At 33.5% G+C, this 22116-nt stretch overlaps 1 protein-coding gene across 1 annotated transcript; it reads right to left on the bottom strand.

Moving 5' to 3' along the window:
- Positions 1-7177: 7177 nt before the first annotated feature.
- LOC110931720 lies at positions 7178-8501 on the bottom strand. Its single transcript, XM_022175103.1, has 2 exons — positions 8438-8501; positions 7178-8358 (listed from the first exon to the last, which is right to left on the bottom strand). Exons 1-2 carry the CDS (start codon positions 8499-8501, stop codon positions 7178-7180), a joined length of 1245 nt encoding a protein of 414 aa, XP_022030795.1.
- Between the last annotated feature and the right edge of the window lie 13615 nt (positions 8502-22116).

Raw genomic sequence — 22116 nt, 5'->3', positions numbered from 1 at the left:
TAAACGGGGCAAGCTTAATCCGCGATACATTGGACCATTCGAAATTACCGAGAAAATCGGTAAGGTTGCTTACAGATTGAACCTGCCTGAGGAACTAAGTGTGGTACATAACGTATTTCATGTATCTAATCTGAAGAAGTGTCTATCAGATGAAACGCTCGTAATTCCTTTCAAGGAGCTAACTATTGATGAACAGCTACACTTTACTGAGGAACCGATTGAGATCACGGATCGAGAGATCAAAATCCTCAAACGTAGCCAAATACCTCTTGTACGAGTCCGTTGGAACTCGCGACGTGGCCCAGAGTTTACCTGGGAGCGGGAAGACCAGATGAAGCACAAGTATCCCCAGTTGTTCCCAAACGAAAACCCCAGCACTAAAGCTACAGCCGAATTTCGGGACGAAATTCCAAACTAACGGGGGGATGATGTGACACCCCGTTGAAACGTTCTCATTTACATTAGCTTGACAGTGAGTGCCTTAACTTTCGGCACGAAAGTTCCTAAAACTTGGGGATAATGTGACACTCTAGTTTTTCCTGAACAAATACCTTGTAATAGCCTTATGTGTACATGTTATTAAATAAAAAGTTGCGTATTATCTTGATGATGCTATGTGATCTTTGTGCTAAGTGTGTTGTATGATAAATATATATTAGATATATGTGTGAGTTACAAGTGGGCCGAGACCCCACGGATCCGACTCGAGACCACTCTTGGTCTCGAGTAAACACTAGTTAGCGGGCCGGTTGGGCCAAGCAATCGAGAAACCCATTCGGGAGCCCTCAACCCACTCGAGATGGGTATAAAACCCATGAGGGTGACCAACCTTTACCACTTTTGCAAACACTCTCCCCCATTCACTCCTTCTTCCTCACTAAAGCCCTAAAACCCTAGCAAACCAAGATCACTTCCTCACCCTCTCATCTCTCTCGGATCCAACCGTAGCATCAAGGCTCTCGGATTCTAGCTCGAGATCATCATTTGGAGCTTGGTTCATCAATTCCTTGTACTCCTACTTCTAACCGGTTAGTATAAATATATATATTATAGTTGTTTTGCTTGATTTGGTTAAATGATGAAGGAAAGATGGACCACTGTGCTTAGGATGTATGATGATGAGATTGTTTGATAAAATAAATGGTTTCTTGTTACTAAATGATGCTTATGTGTTGATTTAATGTCTTGAATATGAAAGATGGTTGTATTATCCGGTTTGGTGCATAAGAGGAGTTGTTAAATAGCTATGTTATCCGATTAATGATAGATGTTTGGTTAGATGGTTGTTACCGAATGTTATGCATAACTGAAAAGTGAATGTTGATGGAAAATCTTGTGTAAACATGTTGTTTCGGATTGTGTATGCTAGGTTTAGGACTTGAAAGTTCATAATTATATTGAACATATGAAGAACAAATTTGAAGGTGATATGAATATTCAAATATGCTTGTTTTGATCTGATTTGGTTATGATTTAGACAATAAAACATGTTTCTGCATTCTCATTGGATAGTACAATATTTCATGAAATCAAAATGCTATTGGTTAGTACATTGCAGGTTCTAGAAGGTTTGTTGTGCACGTAATCACGGTTGCGAGTCGTAACCTTTGGTTGCGACTCGAGACCACATCAAGTCTTGTCGAGATCTCCCGGTTGCGAGTCGCAATCAACGCGTATCGAATCCGGTTGCGAGTCGTAACCACTGCTGCTAAGTCGGAACCGCTAGTTGCGAGTCGGAACCTCTGGTTGCGACTCGTAACCAAAACGTGATGAACCGAGACCTCGGTTGCGAGTCGTAACCTCGGTTGCGAGTCGTAACCACCCTTGTCTCGACTGGACTATTTTGGTGTTATTGGGCTTTGACTGTTGGGCTTTCTGTTGACTGGGCTACGTGATGTTGCTGCTGATTGTCTGTATAGGGCTGACCCAATAACCCAACTGTTGTGTATTCGCATGTTATACGTGTTTGCTATATGTGTTTGCCACACGTGTTCGCTATGTGTTACTTGTACCCGACTTGACCCATATTTGGTAACCATGTTAGGACGTGGTGACCAACATACTTGACCGGGTAAAAATATCTACCGAGCAACCCAAGGTGAGTTCACAACTTAAAAGCATGCGTCCCGGTGGTTTGGGACACGAGACTAAAACAACCCTATCCCCTTGTAAAGGGGATACCATTTACATTCCTTCCCTAGTTATTGGGAACAAACTTACTTTTCCTTCCCTTGTCATTGGGAAACCTTTTAGTTAATTACTGTTTATACGGAATGCAACCAAACGGCACTAAACGCAACTCTATCACTCAAGTCCCTACTACATAATACCGATTAGTCGCCGGGGCCAGGCGAACGGGTTATTAGTTGATAGCGCTATTTAGGTTTTACCAACCTCACACCGTGCCATGGTATGGGATCGGTCGTGAACTAATGTACTCAGGCATCCGTCAATGATGATAGAACATTGACATCGGGGCATCCTACGGAAACGCAAACGGTACCTAGTGTTCGGTATTGGAAAAACAGTTTAGTCGCTAACTTTTGGGGTAGCTCCCCATGGCATGTATAAACGGATAAATTAACTGGTGAAACAAGTTTTTGGTAATTAAAACTGGACAACTAGTGAACTCACTCAGCATTATTGTTGACCCCTTACTGCATGCTTTGCAGGTAACCAGTGACGAAGGAGCTTGCTGCTTGGGAACGAGTAGTGTCTGTCCACCCTTGTGTTGGGTGTTACCTTATTTTGAACTATGAACTTTGTTTAAACTACCTTACTTATGCTTCCGCTACTTATTACTGTTTGAACTTGAAACCTTAAACTCTGAACTTGATATTTGCTAATCTTATGGTTAGTAAGTATTACTTTTGTTATCAATTTAATTATTCAGTATAATTGGTGGCTGGATCCTGGTCAGTCACGCCCTCGAAGCGGGTGTTATCCGCGGGTGGATTTTGGGGGTGTGACATCAATCATCTCCATCGAAATCGGCCACAAGACCAAAAACGTTTGTACAAAATAATATTTGTATGAAATACAATTTCATATGTTGAATCAAAATATTAATAACATTACTTGTTAATCTTGATCTTGTAGTAATACCGCATTTTTAAAGCACTACACCATAAAAACCTTTTGTATTTCTTAAATTTTGTGTAGTATTTATAATCATACAAACCACACGTTGGAGCACGTATCTAAGATACTTCATAGTATTCTTTGGAACATAAATGCATATTTATATAATTCAAGTAGAAACATAAAAAGTATTTTAGCACTACATTAAACAACTAAAATTTACACGGTGACGCTTACTATTTCATGATCCCTTAAATAGCATTTGAATTTCAATTCCATTATTTTATCAAGACTTAAAATCTTTAAAATGATGTAAAAACAATAATTATCATTTAAGAAATATAACTTTCTTGAAAATCATTTACTAACATTTCAAACCCATTTGTATACTAGCATATTAAAAGAAAACATAACAATTGACATTTAGTGATAAACTAGAAACGGTTGGGAAGTATTAAAACCTATAGCCCTTTTATATTTCAAACAATTAATCCAAATATGAAATTAATATACATTAAGGAAGTTACAAATATGAAATTAGTAGTTATTATTTATTTATTTAAAAGTCATCTATATCTAATTGTGTAAAAGTCTTTTGGCATGCTATGTATTAACAATGACTAATGAAAACAATTAATTACAAAGTCATGTATATCTAATTGTGTAAAAGTCTTTTGGCATGCTATATATTAACAATGACTAATGAAAACAATTAATTACGATCAACATTAATATTTTATTTTCTTTTACAGCCAACAAGCAAGCAAATTCAGTTAAAGGAATAAAAGGGACTTCACCTAGGGTTTAACAGAAAAAGTGTATATATTATGTCCTTGATCTAGTATCCAATCAAAGAAACTTTGTATATAACAAAAGAGAAAAAATACTTACACCCGGATTCAATTAATTTTCAATCTTCTTCGTATATGACACTCGATTCATGAACATCAGTAAATAAAAAGTTAAAATAACAATTGTTACAGTAAGATCAAATAAAACCGATTCATGAACACCGATAAACATAAAAGTTAAAATAACAATGGTTACGGTAAGATCAAATAAAACAAAATTGTTAAAGATGATTACAATATATGTGGAAAATCTCTTTTCATGATTCTTATTAATAATATTAAGTATATTTGGACATATTAAGAATTTTTAACTTGTATATTCACAAATAATACCAAAATAATGATTCTATCCAAATCATTAAAAACAATAAATATTAAAATTATAGTGTGCAACTTTGATAACCGTAGTACAAAGTGTGGATCGTCAAATTTATATAATATTTTAACTTCGTTTACCAAACATAAATATTCAAACTAATCATGACAGATCTCTAAACAGCCTAACATGAAATATTATGTTAAATTAACAAGAATGAATTATAAAAAAAAATCATTTGCCATCCGTTTGAATAAATAGAGTTGATCTGTGGAACACCACACCACATGAAGTATAACTCAAATCAAAATATGATTTTATGATTTTATTTGTTAACCACTAGAGTAGACAAATCAATTGACTTTAATTTCTAGACAATACATTCTATTTTTTATTATTTACCTTTTTAAATGTCGTCGGATATATACATATAAAAATGCAATGCAAAATAACATGTTTAATATATCATAATCTAAGAGGATTTTTATAAGGTTATCTTTTTTCTCAAATGAGCATCCTTTTGCAAGGTGTGGATTTCACATCATCCAGAAAAGTGACCACCGTGTTTACAATCCTTACAGGTGATTCGGGTTTCTGTGATGTCACTAGCGGCTACAAAAACAAGGCTTTCAGAAAAACACCGTCGTGCTGATAACGTGTTGTAAATCAACGGTCTATTAGCAACCAATATATAACTCTAATAAATATGAGAGAACAAGACTATAAAGATCATGTAGAGAACAAGAATATGGAGAATAAGAGAACATGAATTCTTATTCATTAAGATATCATCATGCAATACAAAGAAACCTATATATATATATATAGGGTTCTTACATAATACAAAGGAAATAAAGAGATGGGAGTTAGGATGTGGATAGTCACTTTAATATAGTTTATTTATAACATTTTTAATATTATTTTTATATTTTAAGAGTTTTATATTTTTATAAAATATATGCTAATGCAAACCTATAGCTTGTTTGTGATATCACAATAAAGTCTTTAATATATGATTAACTAGGTTATCACCCGGGAATGCTTTCCGGGCTGGAGAAAGTTATTAGTTTACTTATTATTTATGAGCAATACATACTTAAAATGATAATAAATAAGTGACATGTTAATGGAATAAAAAATAACAGTTTACATTATAAGCTACCAAAGACTTCTTTATAGACAACATTAGACGTCTTATTTGTTGGTTTTCCATCGGCATCGAATATCAATATTTTACCTCCTTCTCTGGTCTTGACCCTTGATAATGCAACGTACAACTGACCATGAGTGAACACATGATCTTTCAAATACAGACCAACTTTTGATAAGGATTGTCCTTGACTCTTGTTAATTGTCATGGCAAAACAAACTGATAGAGGAAATTGTCTTCGTTGGAATTCGAATGGTATTTTTTGTCGGACGGAATCATATTAAGCCTTGGAATAAAAACTCCTGTGCCGATATTAACGCCAGATATAACTTCAGCTTCTATTACTCGTTTGCCTAGAAAAGTAATTTTTAGCCTTGTACCATTACATAAACCTTTCTGTTGATCGATGTTGCGGAGAAGCATGACAGGAACACCAACTTTAAGAACTAATCTATGATTAGGCAAGCCAGAAATCTTAAGAGCATTCAAATTTTTTGTTGAGTATAAACCTTCTTGAAAGGAATCAAGCATTTGTTCAGTTTGACATATGCTATCGGAACTCAAATACTCTTTAGCATCACCTGGAAATAACGAAAGCAATCGATCGTTAATTTCATGAACCACGTCATTTTTTGGTGCTAGAATTGCTCGCTCAGAAAAAAACCAGGATTCCGAAATTGTTCCATAATTGAAGGATAGACAAAATCAATTAAGCTTTGTATTGGATCAGAATTATCGGTGATTAATAGATCATCGGGTATCTGAATAATTGCTTCACCATCGTTATCATCTCCCAACTTACCTTCACCAATATCAAGTAGCCATTTTGCAAAATCCCTGATAGAGTCCATATCAGAACTATCAGCTCCAATTGTTAGGCGCATGTTTTTAGTCAACCTTAACAGTTTGCACTTTGACCATATATATGAAGAGCTTAAAGACGCACAAACTATTTGTTGTATAGTACCATTAGGAATAACTGGTAGGATTTGTCTAAAGTCACCGCCGAATACAAAAACTTTCCCTCCAAACGGAACATCAGATCGAATACTCCTACCGTTAGAAAATACGTCAGACATCGTCCTATCTAAAGCTTCAAAGGCATGTTTATGGACCATTGGTGCTTCGTCCCATATGATCAATTGAGTTTCCTTTAATAAATTGGCGATATCACTATTTGGCTTAATATGACACATGGAATCTTCAGTGAGATTAATTGGGATATGGAAGCGAGAATGGGCTGTCCTTCCACGAGAAAGTAATAACGAAGCAATACCACTTGAAGCAACATTTAAAACTATCTCACCTCTACATCGAACTGCTGAAGCCAAAGTCTTCCATAAGAACGTTTTTCCAGTTCCACCGTAACCATAGACGAAAAATAACCCTCCTTTACGGCTTGCAACTGCTGCCATTATTTCATCAAAAACAGCTCGTTGTTCATCTGTCAGACATTGATGCAACTTATTAAACTCAGTTTGTACTTCATCTACGTCATGTGATGGCTCTTCATTGATTAGACGATTAGTAGCATCACGTAACGAATCATCATCAGGAAAAGGCATCGTGTTAAATCCTCGTAACGACGAACCATTAGAAACTAAATATTTTTCAATTTCCAACAAAGTAAGGTTTTTAACTTGATGTTCAGGAAGCACTAAACCTAAAAATTCAAACAAAATAATTGTTGTTAATAATCAAACAGAAAATTAGAATGTAAAATAAAAAGACAGCTGAGAACCTGAAATATTTGTTTCTTTTTTACATCTGTATAAAATATCATCTGGCTAAGTATTTCCACATGTTCTCCCACACAAACTCTGGACGTGAAAGTGTATTTGACAACAGCAAGGTAGCAAATAACGCTCGGAGATACCCAGCATGTCCTTCGAAACTTGCTTCTTTAATGGCCTCAACGTATTCATTGTCATCATCTAAGAGCCCCATTGCGTAGCAAGCATCTCTAAAAGTCAGGAATAACTGACCGTTAACAGTACGTATTTCCTCGAAGGATCTGGGACCTCTAACTTTATTCAGAAGTATCCTCAAAAAATAAGGTTCGCCTAATGCAGGAGACACAGAATGTATACGGCCAACAGTTTGGTACGTCTTACGTACCTGCCAACATCTATCTTGAAGTTTCCAAACAAATTTGGATGGAAACTCGACATAAGTCAACTTTCTAGCATCTTCATTTGACTCGTTTAATTTCATCCATTCAACAAATATTGAAGAAGCAACTGAAGGCTTGTTTAACACATTATCAATATCGTCATCCGCACCATAAACAACATTCTGTTGACCCGGCATATGAAAGGGAAGCCTCATAACTGCAGGATACCTATAATGAACCTCGTTTGAGAATATTCTCCATGATGCCTCACAAGCTGAAATATATCTACAATCATAATATTCCTCAATCTCATCTCTTGGCTTATCCTTAATCCTTGGATTTGAAACACCAGAAACAACCGCAGTAGCCATATCAGGGCCTTTATTAATGTACTTGAACAAATATTTAACTGAACCGGATTGATTACACCATTCTACATTGATGTGTGCTTGATATCTTTTTAGAAGCCTTTTGTTATATGGAACAACGCTTCTGTTGTCCAAACTAACACCAGATTTTATAACTGTGTGGCCGGAATCTCGTCTTCGGTATACAGGGAAACCACTTGAATCAACAGTTGTATGTGGTGAAAATTTCTTTGGAAAATTTTTTGAACATCTTTTATCAACCATGCAAGGACAATTCAAATTAGCATTTCCACATGGACCGTGAATCATATAATCACTTACCAAGGAATAAAGTTCCGGATCTTCATTTTTATCTGGAATCTCAGCCGATATAAATGGATCTATGTGATCTACAGTAGGAAGTTTGTGATCGACCTTCATAAATAAGCATATATGTGCATGAGGAAGACCACGCTTCTGGAATTCTACCGTATAAACAACTAAATAAAAAAATAATACTTTATAAAACTAATTGCAAATTATACACGAAACGAAGAAATGTAAAAAAAACTAACATACCAGCGTTAATCTCACCGAGATAATTGGAATCCTTCAAATCTTTGAGTATTGAATCGAGCTTCATTTTAAACAATCGACACAATATGTCAGGCATGTCCTCAGCTTTGATGGTGGAATCTTTTAGAAATCGTTTTACTTCTGGCCATTAGGATTACAAGTTATAGTTATGAAGAAATCTGGGTACCCTTACGACTTACATAAGGCCATTGCATCGAGGTAGTTTTGTTGCATGAATCTTGCACCTCCAGTAAATGAAGAAGGTAGTATAACAGGCTTTCCAGCGTCTTTTAAAGTTTGTTTACCTTTAGCTTTATGCTTCTAAAAGATTTTCAAATCTTTCAGATCGATGTTTTGTTTGTTGTCTCCGAATGTAATGTAGTCTCTCGCTCTCGATCATCGTATATGCGTCAACCAAAAATTGTTGTAACAACCTTCTTCCATTAAGAATTAAGGAAAAACCATAATTTCTATCTTGGATCCTATATGCAAAAAATTCTCTCATCGTGCACTTTGGCTTTATTTTCTTTTGTGTCGCAATGAAATCTCTATGGGGAATATCAATTCTATATCCATCATCACCATATGGGAAAAGCAACGGATATTGCAAAGCAAGATATGATGGATGTAATTCGCTAATACGCTTATTTATTATCATTTTAAGTATGCATTGCTCATAAATAATAAGTAAATTAATAACTTTATCCCAGCGGGCATTTTAACAACAAAAGTCCATACACAGGTATACCCAATAGCATGGAATATACATGTGAGTGCAATGGATAATTATTAACCAGTACTTGATAGGTATGAGACTGAGTATATGACATGATTTTATAATCAGGTATGAGATTTAGGGTTACCAATATCCGTATCATACTTCATATTCGGTCCATAATCATCCCTCCTGCTCTTAGCACCCAAGCAACTTTATCATTCATATAATGAAGCAAACATCTAAAAATGTTTACCAGGGAAAAATTGGTTCTTACTCGCCACCCAAAACCCTTGCCCAGGGAAAAATTGGTTCTTACTCGCCACCCAAAACCCTTGCCCATTAAACACCATGAGCAACATGCATTGAAATATTTGAACTGACCATTAAACAACTTTTGTAATGTAGATTTTTACCTAGATGAATGAAGTGATTAAACTTTTGTACAGCTCGCTAGACGAATTGTAATGTAACGTTTTGCTTCTTAGACTTGATATAAATCCTTTATATCATATTTGGCTACTTCAATGCATAAAAGCAGGGAGATATAGTATGTGGTGTCTTGAATAGTATGTTTTTAATATTATTTTTATATTTTAAGAGTTTTATATTTTTATAAAATATATGCTAATGCAAACCTATAGCTTGTTTGTGATATCACAATAAAGTCTTTAATATATGATTAATTTGTGGTGACTTTTTAACAATCTGCATAAGTTCAACCATCAGTATGTCTGTAACTTGTTTGCTATGTGTCATGTCCTTATTTCTCATGTAGTAATTTAATTGACACCCTATTGCGTGACTTGTTGGCTTACTATATTAATACTGGTAATCATTATTTGCGATATTTTGTGTTATTTTTCTCCACGTGATAATGTACGCCTATAATTATCAACATTGTAGGTGAAAATTTAAATGTGTTACTACTTCCATCATGACTTGAATAATAATAAAAGGTTGTAATCTTATATCATGTTTTCAAGCATCGGAAAAAAAAGCCATAATAAGAAAGTATAAAGAATTTGACGACGAAGAAGAGTGGTGCGTTGTTTCAAAGTTAACAAGTCTTGCTTCACGTACTCACATTCAATCTTATGATGTTTCAAAATTCTTTATTGGTTCAGCTTTCATGATATGTTGTATTTAAACTTAATTGTTATATATGAAGATAATCAAGGACATTTAAGTTAAAATCTATCACTTTACTTGCTCAAACAATTTAGAAATGAAAAAAGGAATGTTTGTTAATTGTGATTGATTGTATATTTAGTACTAGGTTAAAGCCCGCGTAATACGCGGGCTTTGACCAAAACAATATTATTTATTTTGAAATGAAATGTTCTGTGCAAACACATACATTGGAAAAAATAAACAGAAAATTATTCAATCTCGGAAAAAACTATATATGAAGATTGTCAATGCTTACAAAACTACCTAAGAGTGATCACATCTTTCAAATAAAATAACAAAATTTTATTGCGAAAATATGAAGATTGTGAATGGTTAGAAGAATCGATAGCTAATTTATACAAAAGAATATCATCTAACTATTGTATAAATCAAGAACGTAACATTATAAACATAAGAAAACATTAACCTAGCCGAAAGTTAAAAATGGCCATATGAGAAAAACAAAAGTACTTCATAAACTATTGTAAACATATATAAAGACAATGATAATAACATCAAAAAGTAACACCATTCAACCACATATTTAACTAACTTATTTGTACCATTACAAAACATCAACATAAACTAAACCATAATAAAGTAAGCAAAGTTTTCATGTCCATCAACCTAACATCCAAAATGTACATATCAAATATACTAACCAACAACTTAACAAACCATAGCTGTTATAAACAAAATGCATACCAGTCTTGCTTAGATCGAGGTTACATCATTCAACACAATTTTCTTCTGGGATGTTACATAAGTGAAGTGTAACATATGACCAAACTCCAACTGGTTATCTGCCATGAACTTTCTCCAACCATCAATGGCGTAACGTAATGTACCACCATTTAACTCCGTCTTCGTCTCATAAACCTCCACATCTCCAGTCATGTTTTGAACATATAAAGGTTCCAAGTTATCAGACAGGCCTGCTCTGTTTACAACTTCAACAGGAAGACGCTAAATGCGTTTAAAGAAAAACAAATATAAGTCAATGGAAAAATGAGATAAATATGATGGTAAATGATGTAAAAAAAACATACCAGCCGATAGTCTCCTTTACGACTAAAGTTGAAGAATTCAGAATCCATGCCAACACCAGAAACTTTGCGTGCATTCCTTGTAATCTTCTTACAATGCTTCACTTTTTTAACATCCTTTAACCGTTTCTTTCCCTTGTTTATGAAATATATATATATATATATGTATATATATATATATATATATATATATATATATAGGGGATCGCTAAAATGAAAACCACCTCTAGTTGTAAAAACCATGAGAACCACTTTATGGCCCTTAGATCAACTAGATGGATGGATGTGATTAAAAGTAGTTAATATTAATATTAAAAGTTTTTTGTCTTATTATGTCTTTAATATTATAATCCAAAAGGGTAGTTAAGTAAAATAACTCTATTTTGTCTTTTTATATATATTAATTTTAAATTACCTTTTTTGTCCTATTCATTAATTACTTTTTATTACTTTTATTTTTTAAACATAATTTCTATATTAAAAACATTTTTAAATTCAGATTTTTTTTAAAAGATTTTTATACTTTTTACAATTTAAGTTTTACGTTAAACTTTTTACGTTTTTTTGACGCGCCGTTTTTAACGCCGTTTTTTAATGCGGCGTTTTTCAAGCGTAACGTGCCATTTTAACGCTGTTTTTTAACGCCGTTTTTTAACGCGCCGTTTTTAACGCCGTTTTTTACACGCCGTTTTTCACACGCCGTTTTTTACACGCCGTTTTTACGCGTCGTTTTTTTTAAGGCGTCGTTTTTCTCAATCGGCGTTTTTTTAACACGCCGTTTCTAACGCGCCGTTTTTTAACGCGCCGTTCTCAATCGGCGTTTTTTTAAACGCGCCGTTTTTAACGCATCGATTTTTTAACGCGCCGTTTTTTAACGCCGTTTTTTAACGCCGTTTTTTAACGCGCCGTTTTTTAACGCGCCGTTTTTTACGCGCCGTTTTTCACGCGCCGTTTTTTACGCGCCTTTTTTCACGCGTCGTTTTTTCGCGCCGTTTTTTAAAGGCGTTGTTTTTCTCAATCGGCGTTTTTTTAACGCGCCGTCTTTTACGCGCCGTTTTTTTAAGTCGTCGTTTTTCTCAATCGGCGTTTTTTTAACGCGCGGTTTTTTACACGTTTTTTACGCGCCGTTTTTCCGAAGTTTTTTAACGCGCCGTTTTTTCAAGCGTCGTTTTTTTAAACGCGCCGTTTTTCCACGTTTTTAAACGCGCCGTTTTCTCCACGTTTTTTAATGCGTCGTTTTTTTACACGCCGTTTTAAACGCGCCATTTTTTTCACTTTTTTTAACGCGCCCCTTTTTGTACCCTTTTTACGTTTTGCGTAAAACTTTTTACATTTTACGTTAAAAATTTAAACTTTTTACGTTTTACGTATAAGTTTTTACGTTTTACGTTAAAATTTTCACCTTTTACGTTAAACTTTTTACGTTTTACGTTTTACGTTTTACGTAAAACTTTTTTACGTTTTACGTAAAAGTTTTTACGTTTTACGAAAAACTTACGAAAAAGTTTACGTAAAACTTACGAAAAAAATTTACGAAAAACTTACGAAAAAGTTTACGAAAAACTTTTTACGTTTTACGTTTTACGTAAAACTTACGAAAAAATTTACGTAACACTTTTTACGCTTCACGTTTTTACGTTTAACGATAAAAAGTTTACGGTTTACGTTAACAAGTTTACGGTTTAATTTTTTTTTTACAAAAACGTTTTTACGCAAAACCGAACGCAACAGAAAATCGTCGTTTTTTTACGTTAAATTTTTTACGTTTTAACGCGCCGTTTTTTACGTTTTACATTAAAATTTTTATGTTTTAACGCGCCGTTTTTTTACGTTTTACGTCAAAAAAGTTTACGTTTTATGATAAAAAAGTTTACGGTTTACGTTTTACGTAAACTTTTTACGTTTTACGTTTCACGTAAAACTTTTTACGCTTCACGTTAAACTTTTTACGTTTCACGTTAAACTTTTTACGTTCTACGTAAAACGTTTAACGTTCTACGTAAAAACGAACGCACCAAGAAAATCGCGCCAGTTTTACGTTCTACGTAAAACGTTTACGTTCTACGTAAAACGTTTACGTTTTACGCAACACGAACACACCTAGAAAAAGCAAACTTTTTACTTTTTTACGTTTTACGTTTTACGTAAAACTTTTTACGTTAAAAAGTTTACATTTACGTTAAAAAGTTTACATTTTACGTTTTACGTTAACAAGTTTATATTTTACGTTTTACGTTAAAAAGTTTACGCTTTACGTTTTACGTTTTATGTTAAAAAGTTTACGTTTTACGTTTTAAGTTTACGTTTTACATTAAAAAGTTTTTACATAAAAGTTTACGTTGTGCGTAAAATTTTCATAGTTTTACGTTAAAATTTTTACGTTTTACGTTTTAAGTTTAAGTTTTACGTTAAAAAGTTTACGTTTTACGTTAAAAAGTAAAAATGTTTCGTATAACGGATTTTTCGAAAATCGGGCAGAGTTTCCTCTGTTTTTTGGATAATCCCGACAACTAAGTGTCGATTTATTTTTTTAAAATACAACAATAAACCAATCACAATAATATATATAGTTTTCGTCGAAATGTCAAAACATAACAAATTTCTAATCCAGTCGGTTCGAGCTCGGTCGCGTATAACTAAAAATCTATAATTATATAAACAAGAATTTCGCATTGTTTACTGTGGTTGACTGCTGTTGACCGGCAGTTTGACTGTTGACCCGAGCCGTTGACCCGAATAATCTGTTGACCGAAGTTTGACTGGACCCGAGGCTTGACCCTTGAACCGAATCTGCTGAATCGAGAACCTGAACCAAACTTAAAACCCCAAACTCCCGAACTTGCTGAGCCGAAACGCGAGAAGTAACCCGACCAAGCTTTGACCCGTGCCTGCTGTCGACCGAACCCCAAACCAACCTGTCCCGCTTGAACTATAACTGAAACCACGAGACCCGGGATAAATCCTGAAACATAACAAACCCGAATTAAATCTCAGATCGACATACCTCCTTCAAACCCTAGAACACCACTCGCCGCCGATCATCTTCATCATCATCACGTCACCCCCGTCGACGGTCGGAATCGTCGGGAACCCAAAAGAAAAACACACATCACCTCGTTCCACTGCCGTCGCCGACTTTTGTTAAGAACCTGCTGCCATCGTTGCCGTGAACGGCGTTGGTCGTCGGTGACGTCGCCGGCAACGTCGGCTCTCCGGCTATCCGGCTCTCTCTATGCTCGGTCTCTCTCTCCGCCTCTCTTTCTGGTAGCCGTCGACAGGAACGTCTTCAAGGGGGGCTGTCTTTGCCGGTTAACCGGCGCGTGATGGGTGGCTGTTGCTGGTGGTTGTCGACGAAACGGTGGTCATCATCATCATCTTCGTTGACGGATGTGGTCACCGGCAGAGCGACGCCGCCTCTCCCGCTGTTCTCGTCACTTCCGTATTGGGTCAGAGAGAGGGATTTACACCGTGGCCCGTAGCCGGCCGTCGTCTGCTCGCCGGAGGCCGGCCGGAGTCCGGCTGGTTCTTGTTGTCGGTGAGGAAGATTCAAGAGAGAGGATGTGTGTGTGTGTGTTTGTAGTAGATTTTAAAATATCAAGAGAGAGGATTAGCTTTTAAAGAGAGAGAGAAAAAGATACCTCTGGTACATTAAATGGAGAGAGAGGGGATTAGACATTTGAGGTAAATGACCACAATACCCTTTAGGTTGGCATTTTATGATTGGTTGAGAGTGGTCTCGCGGTTCTTACAACTGGAGGTGGTTTTCATTTTAGCGCTCCCCTATATATATATATATATATATATATATATATATAAACGTGGTTAACAGCAAATATACTATATACTGTACAATTAAAGTTTTCTTGTGTAAAGAGTAATTATGAAAATGACTAACACACTGCTTTGGCTTAAATTCAATTTTATTCTTAATGTTAATGTATGTATAAAGTATCATATTAGAGAAACAATTGTATATTAACTAATAATCAATAATCTGAAATCTTTTAATAAAAAATCACTTAAAGAATTTTACGCATACTATCTAGACTTTGTATGACTTATAAACCATTTACACCATTGAATCTAAACCTATTAACTTTTTACTAAATTAAGACTCGTTTCATTCTACTTGAAATGAATCTCAATTGATTCAACTTGACCACCAAAAAAAAATTATGAAAGATTCTAAAATTTGAATTTTAAACATGTTATTCACCAAGAATTATCAAATTTCTATCAAACGTTATGAATATGACTAACCAGACAATGACAATAAAAACCGGATATTAGTAACATCTATAAAAATATATTAAATATTTAATACCTTGACGTAATCAGCAGACGGACGATACGGAATCGAATCAGATTTTTGACTACATTGTCGGCCTTTGCATTCTTTCTTCAAATTCTCGACTGTCTCGGATATGTCAGCGCAAACTTTAGCTTTTCCTTTTCTTTTAACCTGTTGTGAAATAATAATATTAGTATATCCATTATTTTAATCTTAAATGTTTTTAGAAATCTATAAATAAAACAATACCGCAGTACACAACATATACAAAAGGTAATCGATTAAGTAGCATGTACTGATCAATAACACATATATTTTCAGATTAATAGCAAAAAACCAAAGATGTTACAAAACAATTACATACTTAAACATCGCAATGAACATAATCGGAATAGTAATCAAAAGTAAAGCAGAAAGAAAAATAGGGCAAAAAAACAAACCAGACCGACTTTCAATACGTTCTTATCGAGCTGCAGATTTACTTAAACAACTAATATAATAAAGAAATTAATTTTTTTGTATAATGTCATAAGTACTTGGAAAACTATTTGACTGGTAAACCTCCGAAATGAACAGTCTGGTTGTTAAACCTCTAATACAACCAATGTGATTATTAAACCTATTTCATATACCTTATGTATCCAGCACATTGATTTAACAATGTGTTTGTAGAACCAAACGACCAAAAAGATACTATAACACTAAGAATCTATATGCAAGCTCAGGTTTCAACTCAATACTCAACTTCGTATCGTTTTATTCAAGCTTGAGTTTCTAAAAATGACTTTCAATAAGCATTAATCATAAATAAATTAATATAAATATATGTTAGTAGTGGTAAACTTACATCTTGCATTGTCTTGAAATGTGAATCATCACCTTTCTTCAACGTCTCTTGAACATGAACCTTGTTCGGTGTAGGGGTCTGTTCCTGCTGGTAGGCTTGTTGATTTCTTATACAAAGTAAGAAAATCATTAACAACATGAATTTTAAAAATCAAAAAATTTAATGCAATTTAAAAAGCACTATTGTTTGGATATAATAAATTAGATACCTTACTGAAAGATGGATTTTCTTCAGGAATATATATGTTATCATCCTCCTCTATGCCCTGGAAAACATCATTATCAAAACAAATAAAAGACGGGTAAAATGGATACAAAATGTAATAGTTAATATATATGCACCTTCAAAAGCGTTCCCAAGTAATCATCCTTAGAGATCTCCAACAAATCATCATCATCGGATTCAACCTTCTTGCTCAACCTTATTTCTATCTCGTCTCGAGACATCATGAAAAAACCTAACGTAAATGGTTCAGAAATCAAGAATTTCTATAATCGTACAGTTATTATAACTAACTTTAATGGTTCGGAGTCTAACTGTTCTTATAACACTATTTAACAAATTCTAAGTGAATCATTCAATATCAAATCGTCACTGTCCGTTTTTTACTACATTAAGATTGGCAAATACACACATGTTGAACAGATCATAAAAAAAACAAACTCAAAAGACTAAATCTTTAACCTTTAAACAGTCAATATTAGTAACAAATTAGTATAACCGGATCATCTCTCAAATATATCAATGTAGTGTTAAATCAACAATTGGAAGTGATTAACTCAAAGATAATGTTAAAACTAAAGGAAGATTACTATTATTACTTCCAAATAAGGATTTAAACATCAACGATTGTAACTGATTAAACCAATTTCATGAACAAAGTAAAGAACGATGACTATCGCAAACCTATTAATGTCAATTCCGTTCACAAAATCGGCGCCGACGTGTGTTCCGACGAAGCTTCCGGCGGAATTTTGGAGCCCTAGATACTGTCTTCAAAGAGTTAGAATGATGATTTGAGAGATGATATGATATAATAGCATGTATGTAATGATACAATCTATTGAATCAACCGTCATTTTAGAATTTTACATTTACACCCCCCTTTAATTTCAAATGTGACAAAATTAAGAATAATCTAACCATCACTTACAACAACACCATTCTATTTACTAAATCTTTATATAATTTTAACCAAGTGTGAAATTATAAATACATAATTAAGAGAAGTTGTAAACTATTAAATGTTTTTTAATTAACAAAAAAGCTTTCTGTAACATCTCAACGGATTTCCAACATATCAACCGTGAATACTTACCGCTTGTTAATGTATCCTTAATATAGAAAAAAATATATACATATATATTTATAATGTAAGTTTGCATGATAGATAAGGAGGATTAGTAAACGATAATAACGTGTGTATGAGTATAAAGTGAAAAAATGTAATACTAAGAAAAAACAAAGTTTTTTTATTCTTTTTATATCATATGATAGAAAATGGTAAACAATTTAATCAACATCTTATTCATTAACTTCTTCTTTAACCTCTACTTTAACACGTGCAAGACGTCCTTCAGGAATACGGACCAAATCTTCTGTGCCTCTAAAAACCATCATATACAATTTTGATTCCGAAATCACGTCAAATATAACATAGTGTTCGTCTTGAATTTTCATGTCTTCTTTAATTTGATTCCATCCAGTAGTCATATAAAAATTTTGACCATGTTTCTCCATAAAAACCAACCATGTACGGTTAGGATAAGCAGTTATAGTAACATGGTTGGTAGGTATTATGTTCTTCAACTTATGATGAACAAAAACTCTATCGATAAGCTGCAAGTAAAAAAAATTATATTCAAGAAAGTTTCATAAACTTAGTAAAACACTAATATAGTACAAACATAAAACAAATGAATTACCAAATGATGTTTATGTTCAGATAACTGTGATGTTTGGCAATATAAGAAATCATTTTGAGCAAGTGCCAAATCTTGATAGAAGTATATCAAGCGAAAACTAAGACGGCCTTCATACTGAAATAAAATCAATGACTTATTTGGTAATAGAAGTGATTGTATCATGTTGAACCATCCGTCGTGAAAAAAATATGAAGAGCCTGCTTTCCTAACTCTGACACTAAAAACTCTTCGATCAGTGGTAATGATTTTAACCATCCCATCAGGAGCTAACTTGAAATCAGCTACCTGATTGTGGTAATTCCTTGGTAAAATCTGTATACAAACTAAAAAATAAAAACAAAATATTATTAAAAAATAAACTTGAAGATAACATGAACATACCCGAGACTTCATCTTGTTGTCTGATAGATAAACTAAAAAACAATTTAGCAACTCCATTGACATATGAAATTTGAAGAGGATGAAGATTTATATACTTATTATGTATATTTATAAGATAAGGTTATTGAAGATTATAGTAATAGTCTGAATTATGGAAACATTATTTGTCTATTTTGTGCAAAAATATATTATGACTATATTTAAATTTAGTTTTAAAAAACGGATTTTTTTTTAAAACGAAGACGTTAGTAATTATTTAAAATTAGTACTTAATATTTGTTATATATTTATAAACAATCTTACAAAATATATAAAACAAAGTTTATATATGTATTACATAATTTCCATAACAATAATTATAATAAACATATTACATCTATAATTAACTTATGTTTTTAAAATCAACTAAAAATTGTGTTTTAGTTACTAATTTTTATATGATTTTGAGTTTCTAAAGTTAGATTATGTCTTATACTTTTAGTAACGTTTTAAGATATAAAGATATTTAATGACAAAAATTAAAGAGCATGTTTAAATTTAGAAATAAAAAAACGGAATGTCTTTTTTTTGTGACAAAAATTCAATCAACGAAACAAATTACCAAAACACAATTGTTATTCGAATAAAAAACTGAGCCACAAAATCTAGATGTTCGGATAAAGCAACCATACATGTCAAAATAATTGTCAATTAAAAATAAATACACAAATATCCAAATACGGAAAAAATTATTCGATGATATAATTGTCCAAAGACGGAAAAAATTATTCGGAATTTGAAGCAATGTATCGACAGCATCAAACACCCCATGCCCAATATCGCCTTTAAGCATTTTTTATGACGACTGGAAAGAAACATAATCAACATGATAAACGACTGGTACCCATAATTGCGCTTCAAGACACCTTCGCACATCGTATCCGAATTAGTATCCTCCTGATCAAATGATGTTTTAAAGCAAATTTGAGAAACACTACATCAGGGGGTTACATCGCATCTCATTTTGGATATAGAAACCTAAAAAAATAATAAAAAATTCAATATTTATAAATATACATTTAACAAATCATGAATAAACGTTAAATCATATATTAACTAAATTGATAGTAAACCTTAATGGGAGATTAGACTTTACCCTTTACAATTAATCATCTAAATGTAAAAATCAAAATCATATAAACTAACAACATGATATAAACTCTTAGTAAACATACAAAACAATTCAGATCATTAACAGATTATAAACTCTTGATAATATGAGGATTCCAACTCAAAAATCAGCATATACAACTGAAAATCACTAACACACAAAACATATATACACAAACTTAAAAAACGCCAATTATAAACCCTAACAACGAAACGGTAACAAAAACCACATCAAATCGGCACAGTTAGAAAAAATACCGTCTACGATGAATTTTGTGAATTCCATTCGCTCGTCGAAAAGATGCTACAGTCAGGCTCAGAGATTACAAAAAATTGAAAGCACCATGGCTGCAAGGGAGGTTGCAGATGAATGTCTACCATCCTTCAACCCTGCCAAGCCAAGGCTCCATGTTCAACAATATTTAATCAGAACTTCAAACTCATCATAGCCTTGACGAAAACTCTAAAATAGAAAAGGAGGAACAGAAGAAACCAAGAAGGAATGATACAAGGGTAATCAAACCACAGTAATCTTGTCCGTATCATCTCGGTTGTAGACCATACCCTTTTCTGTTCATCGTCTTAAAGTGAAACTGAAAATCATATAAAAAAACAACATGATATCAGAATTGAAAAACCAAAATATTCAACTGAAAAACCCCAATAGAAAAAACATATATACACCAACTGTTCAATCAATAAGATGATGAAGAAGATATCAGAATAATTACCTTTCAAAGAAACCCTTACAGACCAGCAAATCTGTATAAGAAATCGATCTTCAAATCATATAAATAAACAACATCATATCGGCTTTTAAAACCCTAAGAAAAAAGGAATAAGCTAATCGATCTTCAAATCATGTACAATAAATTCATACATCATCACATAACAGTCAATACATACCAAATCAAAGTAAAACAAACCATTCAAACATATTTGATCAATAAGATGATGAAGAACACAGTATGAAATATTACCATTGGGGGACACATGTCACCCAATGGTGCAAGCCACCTAAGATTCCACATAAGCAATGACATGGCAAAAATCAAATAATGTGACAAGTGTCATTGCTCTCTGATGGGGATTCAATTGGCTTCTCACATACGCACTCTCATCTCTCTCTATCATTATCTCAAATCGTTCAAAGAAACACTTTCATAAGTGTGAAGAGTTTCCTAAGGCTATCGGAATTCCCTTCGCTCGTCGGAAAGATTCTACAGTCAGGCTCAGAGTTTACACAAAAATGAAAGCACCATGGCTGCAAGGGAGGTTGCAGATGAATATCTACCATCCTTCAACCCTGGGAAGCCAAGGTGCCATAATCAACAATATTTAATCAGAAATTTAAACTCATCATAGCCTTGACGAAAACTCTAAAATTGAAAAGGGGGAACAGAAGATACAAAGAAGGAAGTACACAAGGGTAATCAAAACCCAGTAATTATTATTCGTATCATCCCAGTTCCAGGTCATACCCTTTTCAATTAATCATCTGAAGGTAAAATTCAAAATCATATAAACAAACAACATGATATCAATAGGCTACCATAATCCAACCATCTGAGATTAAAACATAACATACATCAAAGTGCATTGAATAACACTTCAAACATACAAAACGGTTCAGATCATTATCATATTATAAACTCTTGGTAATATGAGGATTCCAACTCAAAAATCAGCATATACAACTGAAAATCACTAACACACAAAACATATATACACAAACTTCAAAAACGCCAATTATAAACCCTAACAAAGAAACGGTAAACAAAAACCACATCAAATCGGCACAGTTAGAAAAAATACCGTCTATGATGAATTTTGTGAATTCCATTCGCTCGTCGAAAAGATGCTACAGTCAGGCTCAGAGATTACAAAAAATTGAAAGCACCATGGCTGCAACGGAGGTTGCAGATGAAGGTCTACCATCCTTCAACCCTGCCAAGCCAAGGTTCCATATTCAACAATATTTAATCAGAACTTCAAACTCATCATAGCCTTGACGAAAACTCTAAAATAGAAAAGGGGGAACAGAAGAAACCAAGAAGGAATGACACAAGGGTAATCAAACCACAATGATCTTGTCCGTATCATCTCGGTTGTAGACCATACCCTTTTCTATTCATCATCTTAAAGTGAAACTGAA

The sequence above is a fragment of the Helianthus annuus genome, chromosome 3, assembly GCF_002127325.2.
Source record: "Helianthus annuus cultivar XRQ/B chromosome 3, HanXRQr2.0-SUNRISE, whole genome shotgun sequence".
NCBI lineage: Eukaryota > Viridiplantae > Streptophyta > Magnoliopsida > Asterales > Asteraceae > Helianthus > Helianthus annuus.
The sequence above is the reverse complement of the archived record's forward strand: the minus strand, read 5'-3'. Positions and strand labels throughout refer to the sequence as shown.